The sequence below is a fragment of the Pleurodeles waltl genome, chromosome 5, assembly GCF_031143425.1.
Source record: "Pleurodeles waltl isolate 20211129_DDA chromosome 5, aPleWal1.hap1.20221129, whole genome shotgun sequence".
Taxonomy (NCBI): Eukaryota; Metazoa; Chordata; class Amphibia; order Caudata; family Salamandridae; genus Pleurodeles; species Pleurodeles waltl.
This window is the reverse complement of record NC_090444.1, coordinates 160,922,509-160,949,852: the sequence shown is the minus strand read 5'-3', so window position 1 is coordinate 160,949,852 and position 27,344 is coordinate 160,922,509. Positions and strand designations below refer to the sequence as shown.

General features: G+C 44.2%; 1 protein-coding gene across 1 annotated transcript in view; it reads right to left on the bottom strand.

Annotated features, from left to right (window-relative positions):
* The window catches only part of HHIPL2 (HHIP like 2), a 212,794-nt gene that overhangs the window by 124,566 nt on the left and 60,884 nt on the right, over positions 1-27,344 (bottom strand). The window contains exon 2 of the mRNA XM_069233855.1: positions 15,393-16,045. Within this exon, the coding sequence (XP_069089956.1) occupies positions 15,393-16,045 (653 nt within the window). The remainder of the gene's footprint in view (positions 1-15,392; positions 16,046-27,344) is intronic.

The following is a 27,344-nucleotide window of genomic DNA, read 5'->3' as shown; positions in this document are numbered from 1 at the left end:
TATCAACACATTTCCCCGTATGCAGACAGGAAAACCCATTTTATACACCAGGCTCAAAGCATCTAAAATGCCATAATTTAATGTGGGGATCTTCTTATGAACGAAATTTTAACATCTCTCTAATTATAAAAAACAAAAACAATTGAACAATTCCCCTCTAGCAACTGCAACTGTAAATATAAACTAGAGCTAGGGAATGTATGAAATGCAATTTCTGTAGCTTTTAGATGTAAAGCAGAATGGAAAAATAGGTAGGTAACATTTTTATTATTAATAACGGTGAACATGTATATAGCATGCAGAAGCATCACAATTGAATACCACCAGAGTATAAATTTGATCAAAGGATGAAAGGTTAAGCAAGCTCACCATGTCTGAAAGCAGAGAAAACAGCTCATAACCATATTAGGAGATATCTTTCTCTCTCAGGTGTACTACAGGGGACTAAATGATCCTACTAGAAGGCATCTCTAAAACTACATATCCCAGATTTCAACTTAATTTTGAGGAGCAATGTCCACTGTTCACAAATGTACCTCTGCATGTGCAGATCTCTTCACAAGTAGATTTACACCTACAGCTTTATCACTTTCATGAATAGTTTTACATGTAAATGTAGGCTTATAAATCTCCACCCCACAAATTAATTTGTGACTGAAAAATTATTATTAATAACTTTCTGCTTGTTTGTGTTGATCTTCACCACTAGGCAGAAATCTTCCTACAGAAAGTAAAAGGGAATTTTAAGAAAATTAAGTTTAAACTACAAATAAGGCTTATTTATTTTTTAGTTAACAATATTAAAACAGATTTCCCTAACTCTTGCTCATGTAGGACTATGAGAGTGACAGGGCACAACACATCTGAAATAAAACTTAAAACATTATACTTCAACTTAATTAAACGTTCTCACTTATAATTGATGTTTTTAAAATTAAATTAAATGTTATTTTTCCTATCCATTTCTTACAGGATAATTTATGTCGAATGCATTAAAATCTTGTATCCAAATTATGTATTTATTTGTGATTAACAAAATCAGCTATCACTTACAATATAGCATAGTAAAATGTAAAGAGTATTAAAGAACCTAGCATTTACTATTTTTATTTAAAAACTTTTTAATAAAGTTAAAAATAAGTAACATAAACTTCAACTTAATGCTATATAATTTATTCAACATTATATGGATACCCGTGTCTTAGTGTTATTGTCTGCATTTATTGGTTTCTATGAAAGTGTGTTGCAGTACCTGTGGTGGGCCATGTGTGATTCTGTACTTACTCCAAGGCTTACCTGAAGTACATTTGAGCCTGTTTTCTTAGTAATGTTACCTTAGTACAGTGGTTCCCAATTTCTTTACTTCTGTGGACCCCCACTGAATCATTTCTGGGACACGGGGACCCCCAGTGAATCGTTATTGGAATCCAGAGCCTACACACCCCCTTACTCAGTCATTGTTGGAAACCGGGGACCCAGGCCTAAACATTGTTGATGATTTGACTGAAAAGCAATACATAAAAAATACAAAAATAAGCGTTCCATTAAACACACACACACAAATGATAACACATTTTATTTGCAAACAAGTAAAACAAAAAATAAACATTTAAAGTTTAATAGGAAGGTTGGAGCTTTTCTAAGTTCAACAGAAGCCGCACATCGTCCATACTATATTCTGTTTGATGCACCTGCACTGCTCCCACACATCAATCTGGGGGTATTAATTTAAATTTTAGCCTACAATTTAAAATTCCTCAGCATTTGCGGTACATTTAAAAAATTTAAATTGTACATTTAGCCACTTTATTTATATGCACTTTATTATTACTCTTTTAATATTAGTGAATTTTCTAAACAATCATGGCCCCCCTGAAGAGGCTTTGCAGACCCCCAGGGGTCCGCAGACCACAGGTTGGGAACCATTCAAATGTGTATTTTTGTCAATTGTAATTGTCTTACTATTATGTGTGGATGTATTTTGTTTTAACATGTGCATCCCTAAATCCCTCCTTCAACTTCTCTGAACCCCATCCATTTTGTAGTTATTATTATCTATTTTGCCACAGCTCTCCCTTGTCCTTCCCAAATTTACTTCTGAATCATATACCTACATATGCGGAGAGCTACACCACTGGGGTGGATATCCTCTTACAGAAAAGATAGAAAAGGCAAAATTCTCCAACCGAAGTCTGTCAATTGCAATCTGCAGTACGAAAATTGTACTTCTTTAAATACCTCAAAATAGGCCTCAGGAACTTTAATGTTCATGGCAATAAAGACTGGAATTCAGTTGTTCTGGCTCTGCAGATTAAATCTCACCATCAAAATTCTAAGAAATGCTTAATACCTCGGTAGCTCACTCAGTAGTTCTTTTCAACTGTCCACTGACAATATGGCCCTTATTACAAGAATCCCAGATTTCCTAGTTGACCTGAAAACTTCTGTTTTCATTTGGAACGAGATTACAAGTGGTGTGCTATTTCTAGGCACAGTATTCTCAGGTCTGTCTGATTTCACAAAAATAAGCAACTAACCCACGAGTTAGATATAAGATTATTACATGTATCTGTGGCCCTAACTTTGTCTGTCATACACCTCTGTGCCTCACTTCATGTGTAAGTGAAGGAACACCCCAGCAAAAAGAATGATACTGACAGAAATTCTGTAAATCAACAGGCTAAATTGAATTGCTGCAACAGGCCAGATTATATAGATCCTTTACGAGTTGTTTGAAATCTGTATATTTCCCTGACAGATTTTTTAACTTTCAATCTCCTAATGATAATACTTCTAGAATAGTTCCATCTGTTTCTAAAATAGTGAAAACAATCCCACACAAATACAGCTCCTGCCTGACAACTCTACTGAGTGTGGATGTAACCAGCACCCAGTTTGTAAGTACTGAAGCATTATGATTCACCACTACCTAAGGAAGTAGGCCAACCTTTGGGAAAGTCAACAAATGGGAAAGGACAGCTACTAAACATTTCAAGGCACTGGGTGAGACTTCTCTTGGTCCAGGGGGTAGTATCAATGTCCAATCACTACAATTGCTTTAAATCTAAGAATTGCCTGGCAGTCAAAAGTGGCTATATCGAAGAATACTGGAAGGGCCTTGTATATTCAGGAGGCAAGGTAGGAGCCTAAGAAACTGTCTGGCAATTAGAGGCTTGAGTGATAGAAGTAATTATAAAAAGAGTATGCTTTACACTGATCGCTATCAGTTGCTCACTTATCAGAGCATGTTCTGTCCTTGGGCGGCTCTGGAGATAACTTCAAGTGTATCAGGTACAGTTCAGTCAATGATATTGATATGTGTGCCACAGGTCCTGGTTTCCCTGCAGCTTAATATAAAAAAGAGAGAGGACTTGTTAAGTCTGAAGGTACCACTGGAGTGATAAGGCCTAAACCGCATAGCCCACCCTAGCAAGTGGACTAATATGCGATCCGCGTGTTTAGGACTACTGCAGATGGTCTCACAGAAACTGTACTATGCCTTCAGTGTCTACTGTACCATGGCAACAGACACTGATGCCGCTAATGGGGGAACGGTTATTGGCTGAGTTCAGGGAGCCAGAGGGATGCAAAAACAGCACCGGCCAATGCTTAGAGGCCAGCTGGCATGAGACTATAGACCAGTACCTTGCGGTGTAGTGAAACTTGATATGTTGACATAAAACCCCATCCATTGGATATCAGAGCCGATCTGAACCACCTGGAGCATTGGCACCTTAAGGCAGTGCTTAATTTGTGCTTGTTGTTTCCGGTGCTGAGCACCGGCACTTATTTTTGAGGGCCGGAGCTTATTCTTCTGCCTCAAGCATTTACTGCGAGCAAAAGACACATATGGGAAAGACGGAGGAAGAGAAAACAGAAAAAGCGTCACAAAGGTAGAAAGCAGAAAGCTGCCAGAGTGAGCTGAAGGGGCAGGGAGTGGCTTCAAATGGATTGAAGATGCCCGAGGTGGCTTCAGGATTACGCTGCCTCAGTATTCCGTGCTCGCACATTAAATGCAGCAGCCAGGAGTTTCAGAGGAGAGATTTGGGCACCGGCACGTTTTTATTTACAAAATAAGCACTGCCTTCAGGTGTATGCCACTTGTCTTCTTTCATCACCACAAACCTCTGGGTCAGCAAAGAGCACTGACGTGAGTGCTGAGTCCTCACACGAGACTGGAAAGCCAATGTCACAAAGCATCTCATGCAAGAGCGGTTCAATATCGGAATCCCAAAAACTCTGACTAGTGATCACATTACCTAATATACAAAGGAGTGTTTGCCCGCTGTCCGGCAAAGTAAGCAGCTCGGGGTGAGAGTTCGAGATTAGCCATGTGTGTCACACTGCCAACTAACCACCTATGAAAGACTGCAAGGGACCAGCATCTTCACATCTACCTCTCTTCCATCACTGAAAAGCGAGGAAGCTGTTAATGTATATTGACGTCATATTTATTTTCTCGTTTTCTTGTCATTTTCGTCCAAAAAAATTAAAAAGGCCACCAAAAATAATTCTTGTTGCATTTAACTCACTCATATGCGATTCCTGAAAAACCCTGAATGTGTGGGTCACTCACAGGGCATAGTGGCAGAGACAAATAAATTGTCCACATGACCCTCATGCACGCTGAACGCACATCAATGAAACTCAATAGAACATGCTGTTGGTGCCAGGGCTCAGTGACACCATTAAACTTGTTTATCACCACCTTCACCAATATCAACTAGGCTTCAGTGCCAGAGCAATTAGGACAGAACACCTCCGAGGTCCTGGTAACTCGCTTCCACAATCCTTGGTTCAGTGACATGCTGCAGTGTTTGGCCAAAATAAAATAGCTCGGTACAGTCTGCTGGAATAAGGTCGAATTCAATTTGGTTAATGTCAGTTTTTTTAATGCTTTAGCCACATAGAAGCTTCTACTTTCTTGCTACAGCACCAGAAGTACAGAAACTCACTTCTGATTACACTCTATGCAAACAGCGTAGGCTTTCATTGTCTTCCTTTCCTACCTGCCATGTATCTTTATTTATTTATTTATTTGTATTTATATTGTGCATGTATTTATTTGTCTGTTTATTTATTTACCGCAGTATTTCATTTCATGCCATCAAGCCACTTTTCCTCACATAGAATGCTATGCAAACCAACAAGCATTGTGGTATTGGATGTAATTTTGGTGGCTATTATCTATTTGTGGATTTTAGCATCATTGAGATTGTTACGGACCTATTATCAGATACCTTTCGTACAGATATGCAGTAACACAGGGTCCACGCCAGGATGGTACTGCAGCTTGCACCAACCATTGCTGCTGTCCGCCCTTCCAATGACAGTACAAACACACTCCTACAAGAATGACACTTCATAATAGCTACGGCCATCCAGAACTATAAGAATAGCTTGTGTGGCAGATATCAGTCATTTTTAGTCCTTTAACTGTTGGGCCTCCCCCACCATCAACCCCAGTGCTGAGCCCTTGTTTGGCCATTTGGGGTAGTTCACGCTCAGGGCTCCATATTTTTTTCCCATGTAAGGCATCCATGCCACCACTGCATCCTTTCTTCCAACATCCTCAGAATTCTATAGGTATCCAGGATTTATGGATTGCCCTGGAAGGGACCAAGAAAATAGTCAAAATATAGCTACATTTTGAGTTTTGAGGGAAAAATAGAAAAACAGTGCTGTGGATAAAAGTGTGTTTGTTTTTCTAAAAATGGCATTGACGAGCGGTTTACTAACCCCAATGCGAAGGCTCTTTCTATACTTCTCCGTTGGCTGTAACAATAATAGTTTTATATTGCACAATAGTTTGGCAAAGTCAGTTTGGGCCTCGCCTAGTATTCAGTTCAATAAGTAAAAGTTATGAATAGGTTTAGAAAATTGACATCAATATACATATCATGTATACTATACAAAGAGGGGCAGGAACGAACACTGATTACTAAAGTGACAACTGTATCAATTTATCAATATGACTGCATTATGTGAGTATAATACTGTCACCTGGAACGTGAGGGGAATGGGGTCTGTTCAAAAACGCCATAGAATATGAACACAACTAAATCATCGGAAAATACATGTAGCCTATTTACAAGAAACTCACCTTACTACCCACGAGGCACAAAACTCCACAAAAAATGGTGCGGTCAACTCCTACATACAGCATACTCTGCGTTCGCAAGGGGAGCAGCGGTATGGATATGGGCTGGGGTACCCTTTGAAGTATTGGAGACTAAAATAGACGATGATGGCCGCTGTTATGTTTTAAACAGCTCTTTCCGTAGATGGAAAACACATAATACTAGGGAGCATATATGCCCCGAATACTGCACAGGATACCTTCTAGGAGCGCCTGTCAAGGGTACTATTACATTGGGCTCATATCCCATGGATAATAGACGGAGACTTTAACGCGGTACTAGATACCGCAATAGACCGCACCACACCCCCATTGTCAGGTACTAATGCACAACGGCAGGCGGAAGCATTGGGTAATTGGCTACAAGGCTGGTCGCTAACAGATATCTGGCGAGCCAGAAACATGGGAATGAGAGAATACTCCTTTTATTCACATCCACACAAAGTGCACATGAGATTAGATCGTGTTGTATGTACCACATCAGTGCAGACACAGATATCACAAGCCACATATTTAGGGAAAACATTGTCAGACCATAACCCCTTAGAGGTAAAACTACTGTGGGGGCGACGGTCCCCACATGGCACCTAAAACCATCAATACTAGAAGATGATATTTTAAAAACCGAAATATCCCAAACGATCACAAACTTCTTTACCGACAACACTGGCTCAGCTTCCTCCCCATTGCTTGAATGGGAAGCATTCAAGGTAGTGGTAAGGGGAGTGGTGATGGGAGCGACATCAGGAGTACATAAAGTACTAACTAGAGAATTAATGCTAATAGAAAATAGACTGCACACACTAGAAAAAGAAACAATACTACAACCCTCAAAGGCTTAACAATTACAAGAAGCAAGGGCCGAACATGCAGAGCTCGTAGAAAGACTACGGAAAATAGACTATGTAAAATACAGAGAATGCACACACAGCGAAGGAGATAAAGCAGGAACACTACTGGCGCGCTTAATAAAAGCTGAACCATCCCCCACTCCTATTCTCCAGATTATCACGCCACAACGAGATAACTACGCAATTGGGGATAAATAAAGCATTCCATGATTATTACATGACCTTATACTCAGACCCCCAGCTATCAATCAAGCTGAGATTGATTCCTTTTTAGCTGACATCATACTATCAACACTTACAGAAGAGGCTAAACTGCAATTAAGTGCGCAGATAACACAAGACGAGATAAGAGAAGCAATTAGGAGTATGGCGCGGAATAAAGCACCGGGCTCAGATGGGCTACCATCCGAATTTTACTCCCTCTACTGTTCACAGCTTGCCCCACAGTTAGAAAATTGTATTATGCCTCCTTACAGCATGGAGTCCTCCCGGACACGACCAAGCAGGCAATAGTCGCCTCACTATTAAAACCGGGGAACGCCACAACTGATATATCATCCTATAGACCCTTGTCTTTGCTGAATACAGAATACAAAATACTAGTGAAAATATTAGCGCAAATAACTACTTAATTATATAGACGGCCTAATACACACAGACCAGTGCGGATTTGTTCCGTCCCGTAACACCTCCCTAAATATCTGTCGACTGTATCATGTAATGGATGCTGCTGGGGGATGACATCCACACGCGGGATGCCTATCACTGGACCTCCCGCAGGCATTCGACTCCCTGAGTTGGGAATATATGTTTAAAGTACTAGAAAAGTTTGGTATCCCCCACCACTACATACGCTGGGTTCGGCTATTATACACTTCTCCGACAGAAAGGGCACGCACTGGATAGAACATCTCAGATACCTACCAGGTACAAAGGGGCACCAGACAGGGATGCCCGCTATCCCCCTTACTGTTCATTCTGGCGATAGAACCACTAGCACACCGGCTAAGGCAAGACGGTATAGACTGGGGAATAGATACACTTAGAACAAATCACACGGTATCACTATATGCTGATGACATTATTTTATATGGAAAAGATATGGGGAAGAACCTGGACTCTATAGCACAAATATTCCCAAAATTCACACCACTATCAGGACTAGCTATAAACTTTGACAAATCAGTAGCGTTTTCCCTTGCTGGTCCAGACCCGAGAAACACAGTACCATTCGGCGACAAACAACTACAAATAGCTGCAGACACATTCCGATACCTCGGCATACAAATTTATCGGACCCCAGCGGATCTATTGGAAGGTAACTTACAAAAAGCGATGGCTTCACTTAGATCGCAGATACAATTTTGGACATCACTGCCAATATCAGTTGCAGGCAGGCTCGCTCTGGCCAAGATGGTAATGCTACCCCGCTTGCTATATTACTTTATGAATTTACCGGTGAGAATCCCAGAAATACACTTCAAGACACTCCACTCGATGTTGGTTGACCTGATTTGGGGAAAGGGTAGACGCCGTATCGGCTTGGCCAAACTGCAGATACCTGTAGATAGAGGGGGCATGGGCGCACCAGACTTTAAGGCATACTGTATGGCAGGTCAACTACTATGGCTAGCATACTGGCTGGCCGGACTAAATTTACAAGAAATCGAGTACACCCAAGACATGTTAGATAGGGGTAGCGTACACTCCTTGTTATGTCCTGGCTCCCAGGCCCCGGAGAAACTACCACTCTTATTACAAATAGCCCTGCAATACTGGAAAATAGCACTCAAATATACAGCTAAAACGACTCCGTACTCTCCCAATATCCCACTACTGGGATTACCAGTGAACACAGGCATACTGACCCAGCGTCAACTACAGAATTGGTCACAGGAGGGAGTGGACACGGTTGGGTCATTATTTAAAGAGCAGCACTTATTAGCACACACGGACTATATACATGAGCACAACCTGACATCATCGCTCTTTCTTCTGCATGCCACCATAATACACTATATTAAAAAACACTGGGCCCAGGACAGTAAAGAACCACCTACACATGAACTTGAAAGCACTATATATACAGTAGGGCATGGTAGTCACTTAATCAAATGGATATAACGCGGGTTGAGGACTCACTTACAATACCTCTAACCAAGCTGAAGACTAAATGCGAGACAGATATTGGCAGAGAACCATCTGAGGATGAGTGGGAGGCAATACTGAGATATCCTAGTCAAATACCACGCAATACTAGATTAAAATTTATACAGTATGCCATACTACACAGGGCATATTTCACACCACACAAGATACACTTGCAATACCCCGAAGCACCATCGGGATGCCCCAGATCCAGTGCTGAAGAGGCTGAACTATTACACATGCTCTGGAGTTGCCCTGCCATCGCTCAATATTAGAGTGGGGTGAAAACAGTTTTAGAGAAGATGAAAGGTACCCCTATATGTCAGACAATGGAAGCTTGCTTGCTGGGCTTGTTCCCACGTTCAAAGAAAGGAAAAGCACTCCCACGACTAATAAATCTAGCACTCATACTGACAAAATGCTTATTAACTAAATGCTGGAAAGCCACGGCGCCCCCCTGAGTGTCGCAGTGGTGTGTAGAAATGATAGATTGGGGAAGGGCAGAAAGTACAGCTCTTAAGAGAGAAGAAAGAAAGGGCCTTGCGAAATTACCCTTTAGCTGACGAATGGGATGAAATATTAGAGAACTTTGCAACAATCTGCAGAACAGAAGGAATACAGGTTACTATATAGAGAAGTTGGTATTTAAACACAAAAATAATGTATACCGAAAACTGGATTCTGAGATACTCCCCCTGCCAACCGAACAATAATAGAGTAAAAACAGATAACTTTATCGTCACCATATTTACCCTAAAACAGACATACACAACACAATCTCCTAAGATATAATCAACGAAGGTGGTCAAAGAAATGTCACTGTCCTTATTCCTCCTAAAAAGGATTGATGATGTCAGGTTAAGGTTACGTTTCAAAAGTTAAAGTTAAAAATTTAAACCGAGAAACTGAAGAACATGATGATTAAAAATGTCATACTATGCAAGGATTATACACACTGAATCATAAACTTAAAAACTTGTACTGTGTTATACATATTATCCTTTGTGATCGACAGGCAATACTATCTCCTAAAGCCAATTGAACAAACAGCAAGATGGAATTTGTGATCATATGTCTGTGAAAATGTTTAATGTAACTTATGCATATTCTTGAAAATGGCAATAAAAAGATGTTAAAAAAAAAAAACGAGCGGTTTGCTGTGATAAGTCACCATCTTCTCAGCTTTCAGGAAAATGCTGAGCTGAATCTAAAAATCTAGGCTCTCATTATGACTTAGGAAGCCGCGGACACCAGAAGACCGCCAGTGCTGGTGGTCTTCAGACCACCATATTACGAGTACTGAAGGATTTCTGCCACAATTTGAGTGGAAATCCGTCAGCAATTGTGCTGGGGGTCGGCAGCACAGAGTCGGTTCCACAGCTGTCACCACTACACCAAAAGGACTCCGCCTGCTGTATTACGAGCAGTACTAGGGCGTGGCAGTGTCCTGATGGCAGACACCAGGCAGATGACCTCCTCGCCGGACAAGGTAAGTCGATTGTCCGACAGGGGAGGGGGGTGGAAGGGAGGGGAGTGCTGTGTGTGCATGTGTGAGTGGGTGTATGTCTACATATGTGAATGTACGTGTGTATGCATGTGTGTATGCATGTGTGAATGTAAGTGTGTATGCGTGTGTGATCATTGAAGTGAGTGCATGTTGGTATGTTTGTGTGAATGTGTGTCTGTTGGTGCGAGTGTATGTATGCATGTTGGTGAATGCGTGTATGTAAGTGTTGGTGAATGCGTGTTTGCGGGGTGCATGTGGGTGTGTGTGTGCGTGTATGCAGGGAGTGTGTGGTGGGCGAGAGGGGTGCTGTCATGGAATGAGGGGTATGGAGGGGTCATGGAATCGAAGGGGGGGTTGGGGGAGTCATCTGCCGGCAACAGGAAGGGAATTTCCTGTCGGCGGCAGCCTTTCCGCCAGGGTTTTTGTGGAGTTGCTTCCACTGCGGAAACCCTGGCGGAAAGGCAACTGGTAATATCGCCAGCGGTCTTCAGTGGACAGCCGGCCCGAAGGTGCTGTCCTCCAGCCCGGCAGTCCTACCGCCCTGGCGGTACCAATGGAGATGTGGCGGTTTGGCCTCTGCCAAACCGCCACACTCGTAATGTGGCGGTCTTCACTGCCGGCCCTTCGGTTGTGAGACCACCACCGCGGCCCTGGTGGTCTTCGGACTGCCAGGGTCATAATGAGGGCCCTAAAGTTTTTCCTGAATTTTGACATTTTTCACAGAGGTAACACATTTTTCCTATTTTTTGTTCTTTCCCTCTTATTTCAGCAGAAACTAGCATGAAACCCATGGGCGATCCAAGAAAATTATAAAGTTCTGAAAAGTGATAACATTCTGAATTCAGGAAGGGGTCATATGAGTAGATCCCTCAAGGTTTTCTGGAAGAAACTAACTGTTGAAATAAAGAAATTTTGAAAATGAGTAGAAGAAAAGATCCATTTGTGACAATGTTTCAATCTGTAACTTTTAGTCACAATCACTGATTTACAAAAGCAATGTACCATCACATTTGCTACACTCTTTTGGATGTGTGGATATATAGGGTTTGTCGTTTCTCCAAGAACCCAAGGTACCCAGAGTCAACAAGTGAGCTGCACTGTATAACGGTTTTTTATTGTGTACTGAGTAGAGACCAATTCATATGGTGAAGTATTTAGCGTGAAAGATAGGTATCAAGGTAACCTATGTACTTCTGAAATGGGTACAAGATATATAGTTTAGGAGCAGTGGTTATTTGTACATCTTCGAATTTCTGGGTAAATGTACAAGCATGTGATTTACAGGGTATTTTTTAAAATGTCTTCATTTGTACACACTGGCTTACATTCGCAAGGCACAAATCCAGTGAAATCCAATTGGTAATAAATATTCTACAGCTATATGCTCTTAAACGTCTTCTGATAAAAATGGTACCTCACTTGTGTGGGTAGGCCTAGTGCATGCAACAGGAAATGGCCCATAACGTGATATGATCACATCACATTATCCTGCTCAAAACTGGCACATTTTTTGCAAAGTGGGTAGCTTTGAGCCCTAGCTCAGCCGGCACCTAGGGAGACCAATCAAACCTGTACATTTGTGAAAACTGGACACCTAGGGGAATCCATGATGGGGTGACTTATGTGGTTCTTACCAAGCTGTTTTACCCAGAATCCCTCAAAAACCTCAGACTTTGCGTAAAAAACTAATTTTGTCATATTTCTGTGATGGAAAGTTCTAGAATCTTTGGGTAGCCATAAATGTCCTCACACCCAGCATTCCTCTAAGTCTTCTGATAAGAATGGTACCTCAGTTGTGTGGATAGGCCTAGTGCCCGCTGTAGGAAACATCCCTAAAAGCAGCATAGCCACATCATATTTTTCCACTCAAAACTGACCCATTTTTTTCAAAGTGGATAGCTGTGGATTTTGGGCCCTAGCTCAGCCGGCACTTAGAGAAACCTGGCAAACTTGTACATTTTCTAAAGGTAGACACTTAGGGGAATCCAGAATGGGGTGATTGGCATGGCTAAAGCCAGGTTTTTTACCCAGAATCCCTTGCAAACCTCAAACTTTGGCTGAAAAAAACCCAAATATTCCTCATATTAATGTAATGAAAAGTTCTGGAACCTGCAAGGAGCCACAAACTTCCTTCCACCCAGCATTCCTCTCAGTCTTCCTATAAAAACGGTACCTCACTTGTGTGAGTAGACCTAGTACCCGCATCAGGAAACGGCCCAAAATGCAACATGGATACATCATATTTTTCCACTCAAAACTGACCTGTTTTTTTGCAAAGTAGGTAGCTGTGGATTTTGGGCCCTAGCTCAGCCAGCACCCAGAGAATCTAGCAAATTTGCAATCTTTTGAAAACTAGACACCTGGGAGAATCCAGGGTGGGAGGACGTGTGTGGCTCTCACCAGGTTGTTATATCCAGAATGCTTTAACAAACCTGAAACCTCACTCAGCATTTCCCCAAGTCTGCCGATAAAAAAGTACCTCATGTGTTCTGGTAGGCCAAGAGACCTTGACACAAAAGGCCCTAAAGTGCTACGTGGAGGGCATTGTGGGTAAGAAAATGTTGTGGATGCATGCAAAACATACACTATGGACTTCCCTGGATGTCTAGTTTTCAGAACTGTCTGGGTCTGGTAGGTATTTCTTGATGACAGACCTCCAAAGCCTAAAAAGTGTCCCGTTCACCATTATAAGTGGGATGATGTTGAGAGTTAGCCTCACTGTCCTGGCCCATAAGTAAAAACAACACCTAAATGAATAAAATGTCCTCTTGCTTGCCATTGGGGTCTGATGTTTTAGGACACAGGGAAGCAGAAAGAGTGTTTAGGTTTTAGGGGTGAGGGTGCAGCCTGATGTTAGGATGGGCAAGGCCATAAAAGTCTATATGCCCCGCCACCGGTAGACAGATGAGAGTAATTATCCACATGTGCCCCCAGGGGGGCAGAAAGACTTGCCCCATATACTTGGGGGAGCACGGCCATGCCATTGGTGGTCAGGCCCCACCTCTATATATATATATTTTTTTTTAACTTTCTCATGGGCTTTCTGCTCCCCTCTTGGGTGGTCTCCCCAGTGTGGGCCAATGGCACTGGGGACATAATGCAGCTGTTGGGCATTTACCAATGGCTGCACTTAAAAGGTTATTGTATACTGAATTACTAAACAACTATTGTTGTTCTCACACAAAATTAGACAAACAGCACCACCATTTGGAGGGCTCTCATAAGCGCCGGTGCTGACAATAAAGTGCTAATCCCGAGCACTAGAAACCACTGGCTCAAATTAAGCACTGACTAATGACAAATGGATAAGTAAGCCTCCAATGGTTTAACTCACATAGGTTGCTATTTGCAAACCTGTGTGATTGACTACAAAAAATGGATGGAGCTCTGTGAGGAATAGCTGACCGGTCACCATTCCTCTATGTGCATTGCCAAGTGGAAGTCTTTTTTTTTAGGAAAAAACAGTCTGTGTTCTTTAAAGGAACTATTGTTGCTTTAAACAAAATAGAGTTTGAGAGGATATGGGAGAACCAGTGATTTATTTCAACGATCAAAGCAAGAGAGAGTTAAATTTGGAGTGTTCTGTCTAATGTGTAATACAGTCCCTGGCTTCAAATTATCCAGCAACCTTTGATGTATCACACAAAACAGACACCTGAAAACAATTTCATGGTCCCAAGGAATCATGATAAACTCAAAAAGCATGGAAAGGAGGAGTTTTCTGTTTGGGATCAAATTATCAATCAAGCAATTGATCATGTCAGAAAAATTCACATGTGGTCAAGTTTAGTTAAAAGTCCGATTTTCTTTCTTTTGAAACTAGCAACAAGATCCCCCTAAATTATTTTTTCGCTAAGTAAAAATGAATTGCAGTGCCTCTGGTCAAAACATCTAAAATACTCCTTACACTAGCACTCAAGTTACTTCTCCTTCCTAAAACTGAAAAACAAAAATAGCTATCTTCCTCCTCCCTAGAAGCAAGCTCCGCAAGACTGCCAACAAAGGTGGATGATTCTTGTACAGCCAAATACACCTGCTTGCTTGAACTACATAAACTGAACTTCTGACAAGAGCCTTTCGATGTAGACACAAACAGTTCTGTTCACTCAGCCATGCATTCAACAATAGGAATTCCAGAAAGAGAATTTGTTTGCTGATGTCTGCTTGCGGTTTGAGACCTTTTGTGACATTATTCATCAGATTGTCCTTTTAAAAGTTAGGTGCACTAGAATTGGCATGCAAACTAGGTAATATGGCATCACTAATTGAGCTATTCCAGGATTCTGCATTAATCCAACGTAGGGCTTGATGAAGAACTCAGCAGACGGGTTACGTCATCACAATGGTGATGGATATCCTGTCTGCCAAAATCTAAATCCCTCAGGACATAATGGGTTTTAGATTTCGGCGGGCGGGATATCTGTCTCCATTGTGACGAAGTAACCCATCTGCAGAGTTCTAAATCGGGCACATAATATTTGAGATTACAAAGGGGATTCAATGCATGGTTTCTGTCTTTCATAATTCACCGCCTTTCCCCAGAAGCACCACTAATATTTAAATTACATGTATAATAATCTAATTAATATGGCATTGATTCAAGAATAAGCGAGGGAATATGCTTTGGTACCCTGGAGACAGACTGATGCACAATGGAACATAACAACTAATTTCAGACAGTTACTTTAGCCTATATTCTCAAATTGCACAAAAATTACAAAATATATTAGAAATTGTGCAACCTCACCTTACAGAGCGTCGGTCCGCTTTGTTCATGTCTGTTGCTGATACCTTGAGTTCACTGATTTTGATCCTCTCCACTCTATTGTGGCTCATAAACGAGTAGTATATATAAAACTTCCCATTATTGCGGAAATTTGGGTGAAAAGCCATTCCTAAGAAACCTCTCTCGTCACCTAACCATGGTGTGGTCAACACAATCCCCTTCAGATCCAGAAAAGGCTCCTCTAGTCGGCTACCATCAGGCATGTATACCCAGATCATTCCTAGCTGCTCAGCCACAAACATGCGGTGAGTGTCGTCGTTGGCATGAATCATTAACACTGGGTTCCTTAAGCCATTAGCAATTTCAATCAGGCAGAGCCTGAGACAGCCCTTTGGGTCTTTGACCATGGAACCAAGGTTTCGATTGAGGCCTTCACTTTTTAACACATGTGGAAAGCAATAATCTGGGTCTGGAATGTTAAGCAGGTTGCAGAACTGGGTCCTGTCCTTCTCACAGGTCTCCTGAATGAGTTTGTCATTAGAAAGAAATCCAATGGTTGATCGGCATCTAATATGAAACTCAGAGCAATAGTTAAAGCAAAGTCCTGGAAGTTCTCTCAAGGGTGTCTGCAGGTCTTCAGCATCATATAAGTGAGCAGCATATGGTGAACATTCCTGGAAAGAAATTAGGTACACATATCAGCGTATCATCATGTAATAAACATATTTAGATCCAAATGTTGCAAAATTCAGGAATAATATATTTTAACAGCAAAAAAGTGCAAATGGTTTCATATAATTGGAACATATTTTTACTATCACTTTTGTGGAACTACTAATGTGACTTTTGCACTACTCAAGTGGTACAAATGCCTGTGTAAAAATTACACTGCACCTATGCAATGTTCGTTATGAGATCTGGCAAAGTATTATAACAGTGAAGATAAGGAGGAGCCATCCAGAAATTATATACTGGAGAGGGTCCAACTGTTTCAGATGACAGAAATGGTTAAGCAGATGTGTGTACTTTTTGCTTGCAATTATTGTTTTACATAAAATTGGGCTTTGTTGATTTGGCATGCATTCACCTGCATCTAGGGCCCCAAATGTCTGAAATGTAATACTAGCACTTCTGCTCATTGAGCCATCTAGAATTCTAGGCCACTGTGCTTTCTATCCCACCAGATAGATCAGAACATGGATGGTAATTCTTAACAGTTTTTACAGGCTCGAAGTAAGCAATTAGATAGAAAAGTTGTAACCTGGACTGTCTATTATACATGTTTTATATGTGCCCAATATGTCAGAATCACAAAGCATGAAGCACAAGCAAAACATCCCTAATTGTATAATCTAGTTCTTCATAGTACGCATGGATCCAAGTTATTTTATAGTGTTCAAATATAACTACTTCTAAACTCATGAACTCAATGTCCTCTACTGCCTGCTAAGGTAAAAATACATTAACATTTACAGGCTGTAGCAAATTTACCTTTTCTGCATGGTCACCCTAGATTTTTCATCTTTTTCTGTACACCATTTTGGTGGTATAAGGACTGTGGGCAGTGTGACATTGCTGTTCATTGACACAGTATGTTTACTCTGGCCCTAAAATGGTATTGGTAAAGTTGTTTACACCCAATTGGCCTATTTACCTTTGGTGTAAGACCACAATAAATGTCACAGAAAATGCATAAATGACATTAGAGATAAAATGTCATATGTGGACTACAGTGAGTACTTACATCATTCAGTTACATGGTAGAAATACCAGGGTGCCAGAGCACCACTGTCCTCTGTTTGGACTGGAGTTTAAAGGCAAAGCGGTAACGCATGGCGAGGGAAACTACTTTTCCCTTATATTAAGACCTATTTTATATATTATTAAGCCACCCACAAGGTCTGCCTTGTAAGTCCACAGGGCAGGCTACCGAATATATAAAAAGAACTGGCACACTAACAGCTTAGTTACGAGTTAGTTGGTTAAGTCCAACCCGTGCATAAACTCCTATTTACGCATGGGTCGGAATTACAAATTGAAAGGTATTAAACGTATCCGATAATAAATGCAATAAACACTTCAAGCTTTGTTAAATTTCAGTTGGTCAAACCTGCCAAAATTTAACAGGGAAAATAAGTATGTTATATACCCTATCATGCAGATGTTGGTGTTTACTACACCAAAATCCACGTTATTCCCCACAAATTCATAATAGGTGCTATTAATCGCAATAACGCACCCTGTGCTATTGTTCTTCAGCAGGTGTTCTAAATAGCACCTAGAGTCGTAATCAGGGCCTATATATATTTTTTAAAGTGTGCCCTAAGTCATTGATGACTTAAAAGCTATTTCACTGTGTAGGTTCAGCTCCATTACCCTTAAAACAGGCATAGGTGCCACTAAGTTGTCATTAAGAGGTCTCTCACCCAGGTATCCCTTGCTGCCCGTACCCACCACTGCTTCACTGACTCTGCTGCACAGCTCTTGTTGCGCTTGTTGAACCGCGCTTTTGTCCTTCCCTTTGCTTAACTCCTTTGCCCATTCTTGTGCTGTTCTCTTTGCCTAATTCCATGCCTATTTTGTGTGCTCACTCTCTCCTGCTCATTTCTTTGCAGATTCTCATGCTTTTCTGTTTCGCTTGCTAACCTCTATCCATTCTGTGCTCTTCTCTTCTTTTGCTCAATCCCTTGCCCATTTTTATGCTCCTCTTTTCTTTTGCTCAATTCCTTGCCCAATCCTGTGCAATCACCACCTGTTTTTTCCCACCGTTCAATCGCTGCCATCATTCTCCCACCTAGCCCCACCCATTATATTCCTGTGCCCCTCCCTTCTCCCAGGACCTAATTAATGGAGGGCGCAGCCCCAGCCACACAGCAGCAGCGTGCAGTGGGCGCACCTATGGTGTTCCAAAGGGGGAACCAAAGGTGCACCCATCTGTGCCTGTCTGGCTCGGACATCGCCCAGTGACAGAACCCTTGGCCCCCAGCTCACCCGCATGTACGACGCCTCTGTGCTCCTCACCCTGAACACTGGCCGACCCAGCAAACACTGCTGCTGCACCGCACTATACGGTAAGACCCTTCTCCTGTGTCAGATCCACCTTCTCCTGCATCAGCATCACAGTCACGCAATAATGCATCATGCTGACCTCCTGACACACCACACCAGAAGCGACCCACCGACTCCACGACCTACTCCTCAACTGGCACTCTATGTGCAAGCATTCCATCAAGTTATGGGAACTCATCGCCTCCTTCGCACCTGAGATCATCTTCCTCACCGAGACCTGGCTCAACCCCTCATCTGACATTGACATCACTTCAGCGATCCCCGACGTACATATAATCACTCAGCAGGACCGCCCCAACAAGCCGGGAGGAGAAATAACCATCATCCACAAAGAGACCATACAGTGCACCACCACCACCGACAATCCCACCACCCCCGTGGAACAACTCAACTTCAAGCTCCACACTAACAACAGGACAACCATCAGGGGCACTCTTGCATACCATCCCCCAGGTGCATGATCCAGCTTCTGCAACACCATTTCAGGCCTCATTCACCCCTAGCCCTGGACTCTAGGGACTACTCCTTCCTCGGCGATCTCAACTTCCACATCGTTGACCCCAACGACAATGAACAGCCTTGCATTGACCCAGATCACCAGAAACCCCATCCACACCACAAGATATACACTGGACTCCATCTTAACCTCCATCTCTGTCCCCCACACAACCACTCCAAAGGTTGCCAGCATCCCCCACCACACATGGTGCAAAATTTCAGAGACCAGCTGGATGGATGCCCTCAGCACCTCCAACACAGCTGCCACCACCAACCTGGTAGAGGGAATTAAGAACTTCAACCCCTGGATCACCAACTGCACCAACAGTATCGCCCACATCAAAAGCAACAATCAGAGATGATCCTCCAAAATGGCCAGCAGGTACACCCAAGAACTCAGAACAGCAAAGTATGACAGCAAACAGCTGGAGATGAGATGGTGCACTAGCAGCGACACCTCAGACAGGGTAGCCTTCAAAACCTCCCTAAACCTCTGCCACCACCTACTGAGGGCAACAAAGAAGACAGCCCTGGCAGCACTCATCAAAACCAGTGCCAACAATAGTAAATACATTTTCAACATTGTTAAGCAATTCTCCAACCCTTCTGCCAGCGTAAACATCACACCTTCACAAGAGCTGTGTGACAACCTCGCCGACTTCTTCCATGACAAGACTGTAATCATATACAGAAACTTCAAACCCCAACCTACACCTACAGACTTATGCAACAGATACGCCTCTACTGCAACTGACACGAACTACAGACTGACCACCTGTAACCTCCTCTTCACCCAGGACCCATGTTCACACCACATCTTCAACCTTGGAAACCAAAGGATCAGTCAAGAGCTGACTACCCTGCTCAACACCTCAATCATTACTGCAACATTTCCAGACACCTGAAAACACGCAAAAGTTAGACCACTTCTTAAAAAACCCTCTGCCAACCCCAGCAAGCTCAACACCTACTACCCAGTCTCCTTGCTTTCATTCCCAACCAAGGTCCTGGAAAAGAGTATCAACAAGCAACTCATGACTCACCTGGAGCGGAACCAGCTACTCATTGCCTTCCAATACAGCTTCTGTAGCAATCACAGCACAGAAACCACTCTGATCGCAGCCACCTATGACATCCAAACCATCCTCTATCAAGCAGAGACAGCAGCTCTGATCCTCCTTGACCTCTCAGTAGCCTTCGATACAGTATCCCACCACATGCTGGAAGAAATACTCCACCACATTGACATCCGAGGGGACTCGCTAAGATGGGTCACGTCTTTCCTCTCCAGAAGAACACAGAGGGTCCGTTTACCACCTTTCATCTCTTAACCCAAAGATATTGTCTGCATTGTCCCCCAAGGCTCATCCACATGCTCTTCAACGCATATATGACCCCGCTGGCCAACATCATTACATCTCACAGTCTCAACATAATATCCTATGAAGACGACACTCAACTCATCCTCTCACTCATTGATGAGCCTACCACCACCAGGATCAAGTTCCACAGATGCATGACAAGTATCGCTGACTGGATAAAGGACAACTGCTTAAAGCAGAACACAGACAAGACAGAAGCACTGCTCTTTGGCAACAACAGCAACACATGGAAAGACTCCTGGTAGCCATCAGAGCCAGGACACACACACACTCTTTTGCCATGCCAGAAACCTTGGAATAATCATGGCAACAAGCACACTATGAAATCACAGATCAACACCATCTCCTCCTCCTGTTTCCTCAATCTGCACATGCTACGTAAGATCTTCAAGTGGCTACCCCTGCCCATGTGCACACTGTGAAACATACTCTCATCCCCACCAGACATGACTATGGCAACTCTCGCTACATAGAAATCTCATCACACCTCCTACATAGACTCCAAACCACAAAGATAGCAACTAATTTAAAATTGCTTTATCGCTATTTGAGAACTCAGAACATATCATTTTAATTTGTTACAGCACTAACTATAAATTCCATGGGAATAAGACCCTCTCAATTTTATAATTTCTACAGGAAATGTGTTAGGTATTACAGTTTTGGTAACATCAATAGGACATCAGGTGTGCCACCCTTTTGTAATAAATATATAATATCAATCTAGTTGTTCATTAGAATACTGTGGGGAGGCTGCGGTCAGGGGCACAGACTCAGAAAATTGAGGGCAGGGAGGAGTGTGCAGAGTCAACAAGTTTACCTCTCTGGGCAGGCAGAAGGGCAGTGGCAGCACAATGGACCATGGAGGGCAGGGGAAAGGGGACAGGGGCAACAAACCAACAATGCAGGACGGGCACAAGAGTCTTTGGCAATATAACAGACCATTAAGGAAGAGGCATTGGAAGGAAAGGGAAGTGGCAGTCCAACCATACATGCTAACAGACTCTATTCAGGCAGGAGAATCTAAATTTTTTTAAGCCCAAAAGAGCAGTATTTTTTTAAAAGTCTCCCTCTTACCAAGTTCAAAGTGTTGGCAAACATGGTGCATTGGATCACGGAGGGCAGGAGGAATGGCATAGGGACATGGAGTCAGATAACAGAGGGGCTGGGCTATAACTATAACTTGCGCCCTCGCCATGCACTGCTAATTACCTTATATATTATATCATAAATGACATCTTCTATATCATTGATAATATCACTGTAATATTTGCAGCAAAAATATTAACAAGAAAACTGTGCATTGTGAAGGTGTGAGTTATAGTTACCTTTGGGCATGAGTTATAGCTACTTGAAATAACGCTAAAGGCTGAATTTCTATGGTTTTGTGTGTGTAAAATCTAAACCTGATTATAAAGGTACTGTAACCTTTGTTTTTTGTGAATTTCTAAGGATTTTTATTTATTCTATTTCCTAACTATAGCGTCTCTGTAACCTTTGTTTTTTCAAGTATTTTCCAGTATATATCTATATATATATCTCAAATCAAATCTGTTTCAAGGATAGAGTGATGCATAAATTATATTAAAAACTTTTGGTAGTTCCCAAGTTTAGGTGGAGAGCAGCTCCAGTAAGGAACACCCTGCAACACCAGCAACAATATATATTTGCTCACCTCAAATGTTTGTTTTTCTAGCAAGATTTTAAGCATAGGATTAGGCCAAACAATCGCAGAGGGTGACTAAGCTGGAGGGTGAACCGACGGACCTGTAAGGTTGAGCTCAACAGACCTGGGACAGGGAGATGGAGGAATGGCTGGTGCTCAGAGATTCGGCAAGTATCACTCACAGAGGCCAGGCAGTGCTGGCAAGCCTCGACCCAGAGGGTCTATGAGTCAGGGGACACGGCAGGGAAGTTGCTGTATTGTTTGGCAACTCAAGATGTCTCAGCCCGGGTGGTACCCCTCATAAGGGACCGAGCTGGTGTTGCTCGGGAGGGCCTGGATGAGATAGCACACATCTTCACCTCCTTCACCTCCTATTATGAGGACCTCTATGCCTAAGTGCCCCAACCCCTGGTTGAGCAGGAAAATCCCAGTCTGAGAGACATTCCACTGCCCTCCATTTCAGCATCCTTGGCCGCGGAGCTGGATCTGCCCTTGACAGAGGAAGAGGTAGAATGTGCCATATTTGCCCTCCAAACTGGGAAGACCCTGGGTCTGGGTGACTTTCCCATAAATACCACAAGAGGTTCCGTCGGCGCTTGGTCCCCCACCTTGTGAACGCCTACAAAATGGCAACTCAACGAGGCGCATTCCCCCACGGACTTGATTCGGCCACCTTTGTGGTTATACAAAAGAGTGACTTACCCCATGACCAATTTTCATCATTCTGACCCATCTCTTTGATTAATGCGGACATTAAGGTATTCACTAAAGCACTGGCTACACAACTGGCCCACACGCTGCCTTTCCTTGTCCTGACCAGTGCAGCTTCATGCCGGGTAGGAGCACGCGTCATTGTCTGAGAAGGATTCAAGTGGCACTCTCCCAGACAGGTAGACTGGAGGGTGACTTGGCACTCCTCCTAGTGGATTTCCACAAGGCCTTTGACACCCTGGTATGGAACTTCCAAAAGAAGTACAAACTCGCATGAGCTTTGGTCCAAAGATCAGAAATATGGTCCACCTCCTCTATCACGACCCGTCAGCACAGGTGGGGGTCAACTGCATCTTGTCGGACCCCTTCCAGATCAGCAAGGAACGCACCAGGGCTGCCTTCTTTCACCTCTACTATTCACCCTGGCCATCGAGCCACTGGCATACCTCCTCCGGTGGCACCCGCTTATAGTGGGCTGGCTGTGGAGGAGTAGCTGCGAGGATCCTTTATCCTTGTGTGTAGATGATGTCCTGGTGTTTCTGAGGAGGCCTCAGGATTCCGGACCCCAATGCCTCGAGCTCCTGACGCTGTATAGTGAGGCATCGGTGGTGAAATCGTTATTGGTGGAGGTGCGGGGGCCAAGCTGGGGAAAACGAATGGTGTCCTACCATCCCAGTAAGTGCAATGCCTTCAAATATCTGGGAATCCATCTCTCTACAATCCCAGAGCTGGCCTGGGAATTAAACTTCAAACCCCTTGTGCCTGCATTGGCTGTGGACCTGGGCAGATGGCGACGCCTGCCCCTGAACCCTCTGGGGTGCACTGCTCTTTTTAAGATGATCTGCCTCCCCTGATACTTGTACATCCTGACAAACTTCCCGTACTTAGTGCCCCGGGCCTGGTTCCGCTCCCTTACTTCTAAGCTCACCTCCTTTATATGGGCGGGAAGGTGACATCGGGTAGCCTTCAGTTCGGTGCGTAAGTCTCCATACGAGGGCGGGATGGGAATACCGGATTTATGCATCTACTATAGGTGATCCAGATGGTCCCCATTAATGAGTGGTTTTATGGGGTTGGGATGATCCGGCTTACCGACTGGAGATCTGGCATTTGGGATTTGAGGGCCTCCTGGGACTGCTGTACAGTGGCCGGGTTCCCCGAGCCACCCCTCAGTGTGCACAAGTGGCGGTGAGGGGCTGGAGGGCGGCTCTGTGGTTGACGGGGTGGGAGTGACGCCTCACTAACCTGACACCCCCTATGGCAGGGCACGTGGCTCCGGCAAGTCTCTGAGTTAGAGGGGCATAAGCAATGGGACAGTATTGGAATTACTTATCTGGGGTGCGTGATTAGTACCGAGGGACTGATGTCTTTCCAACAGCTGAAGGATCACTATGCATTGGCTAATACCCAATTTTTCCACTTCCTTCAGTTGCGCCACACCCTGGGAACTCACCTGCCGCCAACCATGTCCCTCACTGACCACAGCCCTCTTGAAGTGAAACTCCTAATGGGAAGACTGGAGAAGGGTGCCATTACTCAGACCTACAGCTCATTACTGACTAACGCACCAGACAGGATTGCCGTGTTACGTGATAGGAGAGCGACTTGGGTGGGAGAATTGGATGAGGATGATTGGAGGGAGGCCTACCTCGCACCCCGAGAGCTAGCAGTATCGGCACGATTGAAGATGGTGCAGATAAACTCTTTTCACATGACGCATCTCACCCTGTGGTGCTTGCAACACATGAATTCTGGGACCTCTACGGGATGTGCAAGGTGTAGTTAGCTGGGGAACATCTCCTGCATTTTGCTTGGGAATGTCTGAGGGTGCGCCCCTTCTGGGAGGGGGTGGGACGGGAGATCTCTGTGGCCGTGGGGCACTCGATTGATTTGACTGAAAAGGTAGCATTATTGGGCCTTTTGGAGGAGTTGGGAGGGGCTTGAATGGAGAGAATATTCATTGGTCTAGCCTTCCTAGTGGCCAAACGAGACATTGTGCAACAATGGAAAAGTCCGGAGATGCCGTCTGTCATGAAATGGCGAGCCAGGAAGGACTGGTGCTCTCAAGTAGAAAAGCCAATTTATAAGGCACGGGGCTGTCCTCAGAAGCATGAGGCGATCTGGGGGAAATGGAGGGCACACTGTGGACTGAACTTCTAAAAAGTATACTTGCCCGGGGGTGGGGAGGACGTAGATTGATTATGTATGAATCAGGTGCAGATCTGTTTTATGTGCTTGTGCTCCATAGTACTCACTGTAAGGTTGTTATCTTTTGTTCCCTATTTCAAAAAGAAATAAACGTGGGTATAAAAAAAAACTTTGGAAGTTTAAAAGAAAGTAAAGAATGAAAATGACCACTGGCACACATGAAGTAAAGCCCTCAACTTTCAGTGTGAGAGTCCTTAACCTTTAGGTCATAGGTGACTCCTTACTGTGATGCTTCTAGACATACCTATGACAGTCAACCCGTGCATGTGATTGGAAAGAAATGTGAATGTTCCATCACTAGGAAGGTTTAACAGTCAAAACACTAGTAAATAAACAAACACACCACCAAGCAATACTAGGATTTGGCTTGTCAGCCTACTGAGTGATAGCACAAGACCTTGACCATTAGGCCTGAAGTGACTATGTTCTCCTCTGCATCCAAATGTAGCTATAAAATTTGTACTAAACATCTTGCTAGTCTAAGGGCCAAATTATGAGTGTGGCGGTCTGGACCACTGCCAATGCGGCAGTCTGACTGCCACATTACGAGCCTGGCAGTCAGGCCGCCAAGGAACTGCCAGCTCTGCCGGGATATAGGTTGGTGGTGGTCCTAATCCGCCCGGAGCAGGGCTGCCCTGGGGATTACGACCCCCTTCTCCGTCAACTATTTCACGACAGTAGCACCGCCATGAAAAGGCTGGTGGAGAACGGGTGTGGGGGGCCCCTGCACCCCCCATGCACTTGGCATTGGCAGGGCCCCCCCTGGCCAAAACCATCGCAATGTTCACTGTCTTCTGGTGCACCCTGCTCGCTACAGCATTGCCACCAGCTCGATTACAAGCAGAATAGAATGCTGTAGCCTGTTTCCCACTAGGCCAGCGGGTGTAAACTCAGGTTTCCGCCCACCGACCTGGCAGGAAACTCTTAGTTACACTGGCAGGGAGGTCACTGCGTAGGCAGCAGCCACCCTGTCAGAAGAAGTCCGCCAAACTCATAATAGGGCCCTAAGTCTATAAAGCCAGTGCATGGAGAGACCACTGCAATGACAATCTCTCTCTCTCTTCCATCCCACTATGGGATGGAAGAGAGAGAGAGATGGACAGGACCGCAGGAGAAGCCTCAAGGCACCCACGGCCCTAGAAGGCTCCCAACGTCCTGCAGGCTCTGGCATTGCTCACACAAGCAGAGAGCTGCTCTAAATAGCAGCTCCCTGATTATGGAAGCAATGTTTTCATCTGTTTCCCTGCACGCATATTTTCGTGCAGGGAAACAGATGAAAACTCTGCTTTCTGCCACCGGGAGTCTGAAAGCAGACTTTGTTTGCTTTTGCTTGGTGGGAGCTGTCAGCTCCACCAAGCAAAAGCAAATAGCCACGTCCTAGGGTGGGCACCCCAGGACATTGCAGGAGCCGGCCCTGGGTGTGGTGATCCCCCAGGCCATTATTGGCTTCACCAGTGGGTCTGTACAGCCCCCCTCCAACTACTATTACCCCAGGGAGGTGATGGCACCCCGGGGCTTCGAAATGGAACCACCTCATTATTCTATTTTAGCCCCAGGGAAGTGGTGGTCACAAGGGCTGCGGGGGGAATACGTGTCCCCCAGCACACATCTACATTTTCACCATGGGAAGGTGGTAGTCCTAGGGACTGTGAAGGGGCTGGTCGCCTTTCCCCTCATCCATTTTCTATTTCACCCCAGGGAGGTGGCAGTCCCTGGGGCTGGGAGGGGCTGGGTGGCCCACCTGCATTCATTTTCTGCCTCACCCCAGGGAGGTGTCGGTCCCTGGGGCTGCGGGAGGGGGTCGGGCCCCCGGCACTGGATTTAAACTTGTGCCCTGGGGAGGTGGTGGTCCCTGGGGCTGCAGGGGGGCAGGTGGCCCCTGAATCTATTTTCTCTTTTGCCCTTGGGAGGTGGCAGTCCCCTGGCTGTCAGGAGGCCGGGCACCCCCTGTATTGGATTTAAACCTGCACCCCAAGGAGGTGGCAGACCCCTCACATTATATTTTTTTTAAACCCCGGGGAGGTGGTGGTACCTGGGGCTGCAGGGGGCCGGGCGGCTCCCCCTCATTCAAAATGTCAATACCCCCAGGACCTAGCCTACCTGGCAGCTTCTTAAAAACAAGGACGGCAACCTAAGCTTGTTTTTTTTCTTTTTTTTCGGGCTGTTTGGTTTAAAATATAGTAATTAAAATTACTATATGCTAAAAAAAACATAGACATTCACTGAAAACAACAAAGGTTACAGGGACGTTATACCCAAGCTCAGATTTTAACCATACCAAGCCATAGAAATTAACTACAACATGTGCCCTTGCCATGCATTGCAAATCACCCCACAAATAATGACAATCATGCCATCTTTCATAACATCATTGATAACATCAATATAATATTTTCAGTAACATTTTTGACAAAAAAACTGTGCATGGCAGGGGCGCGA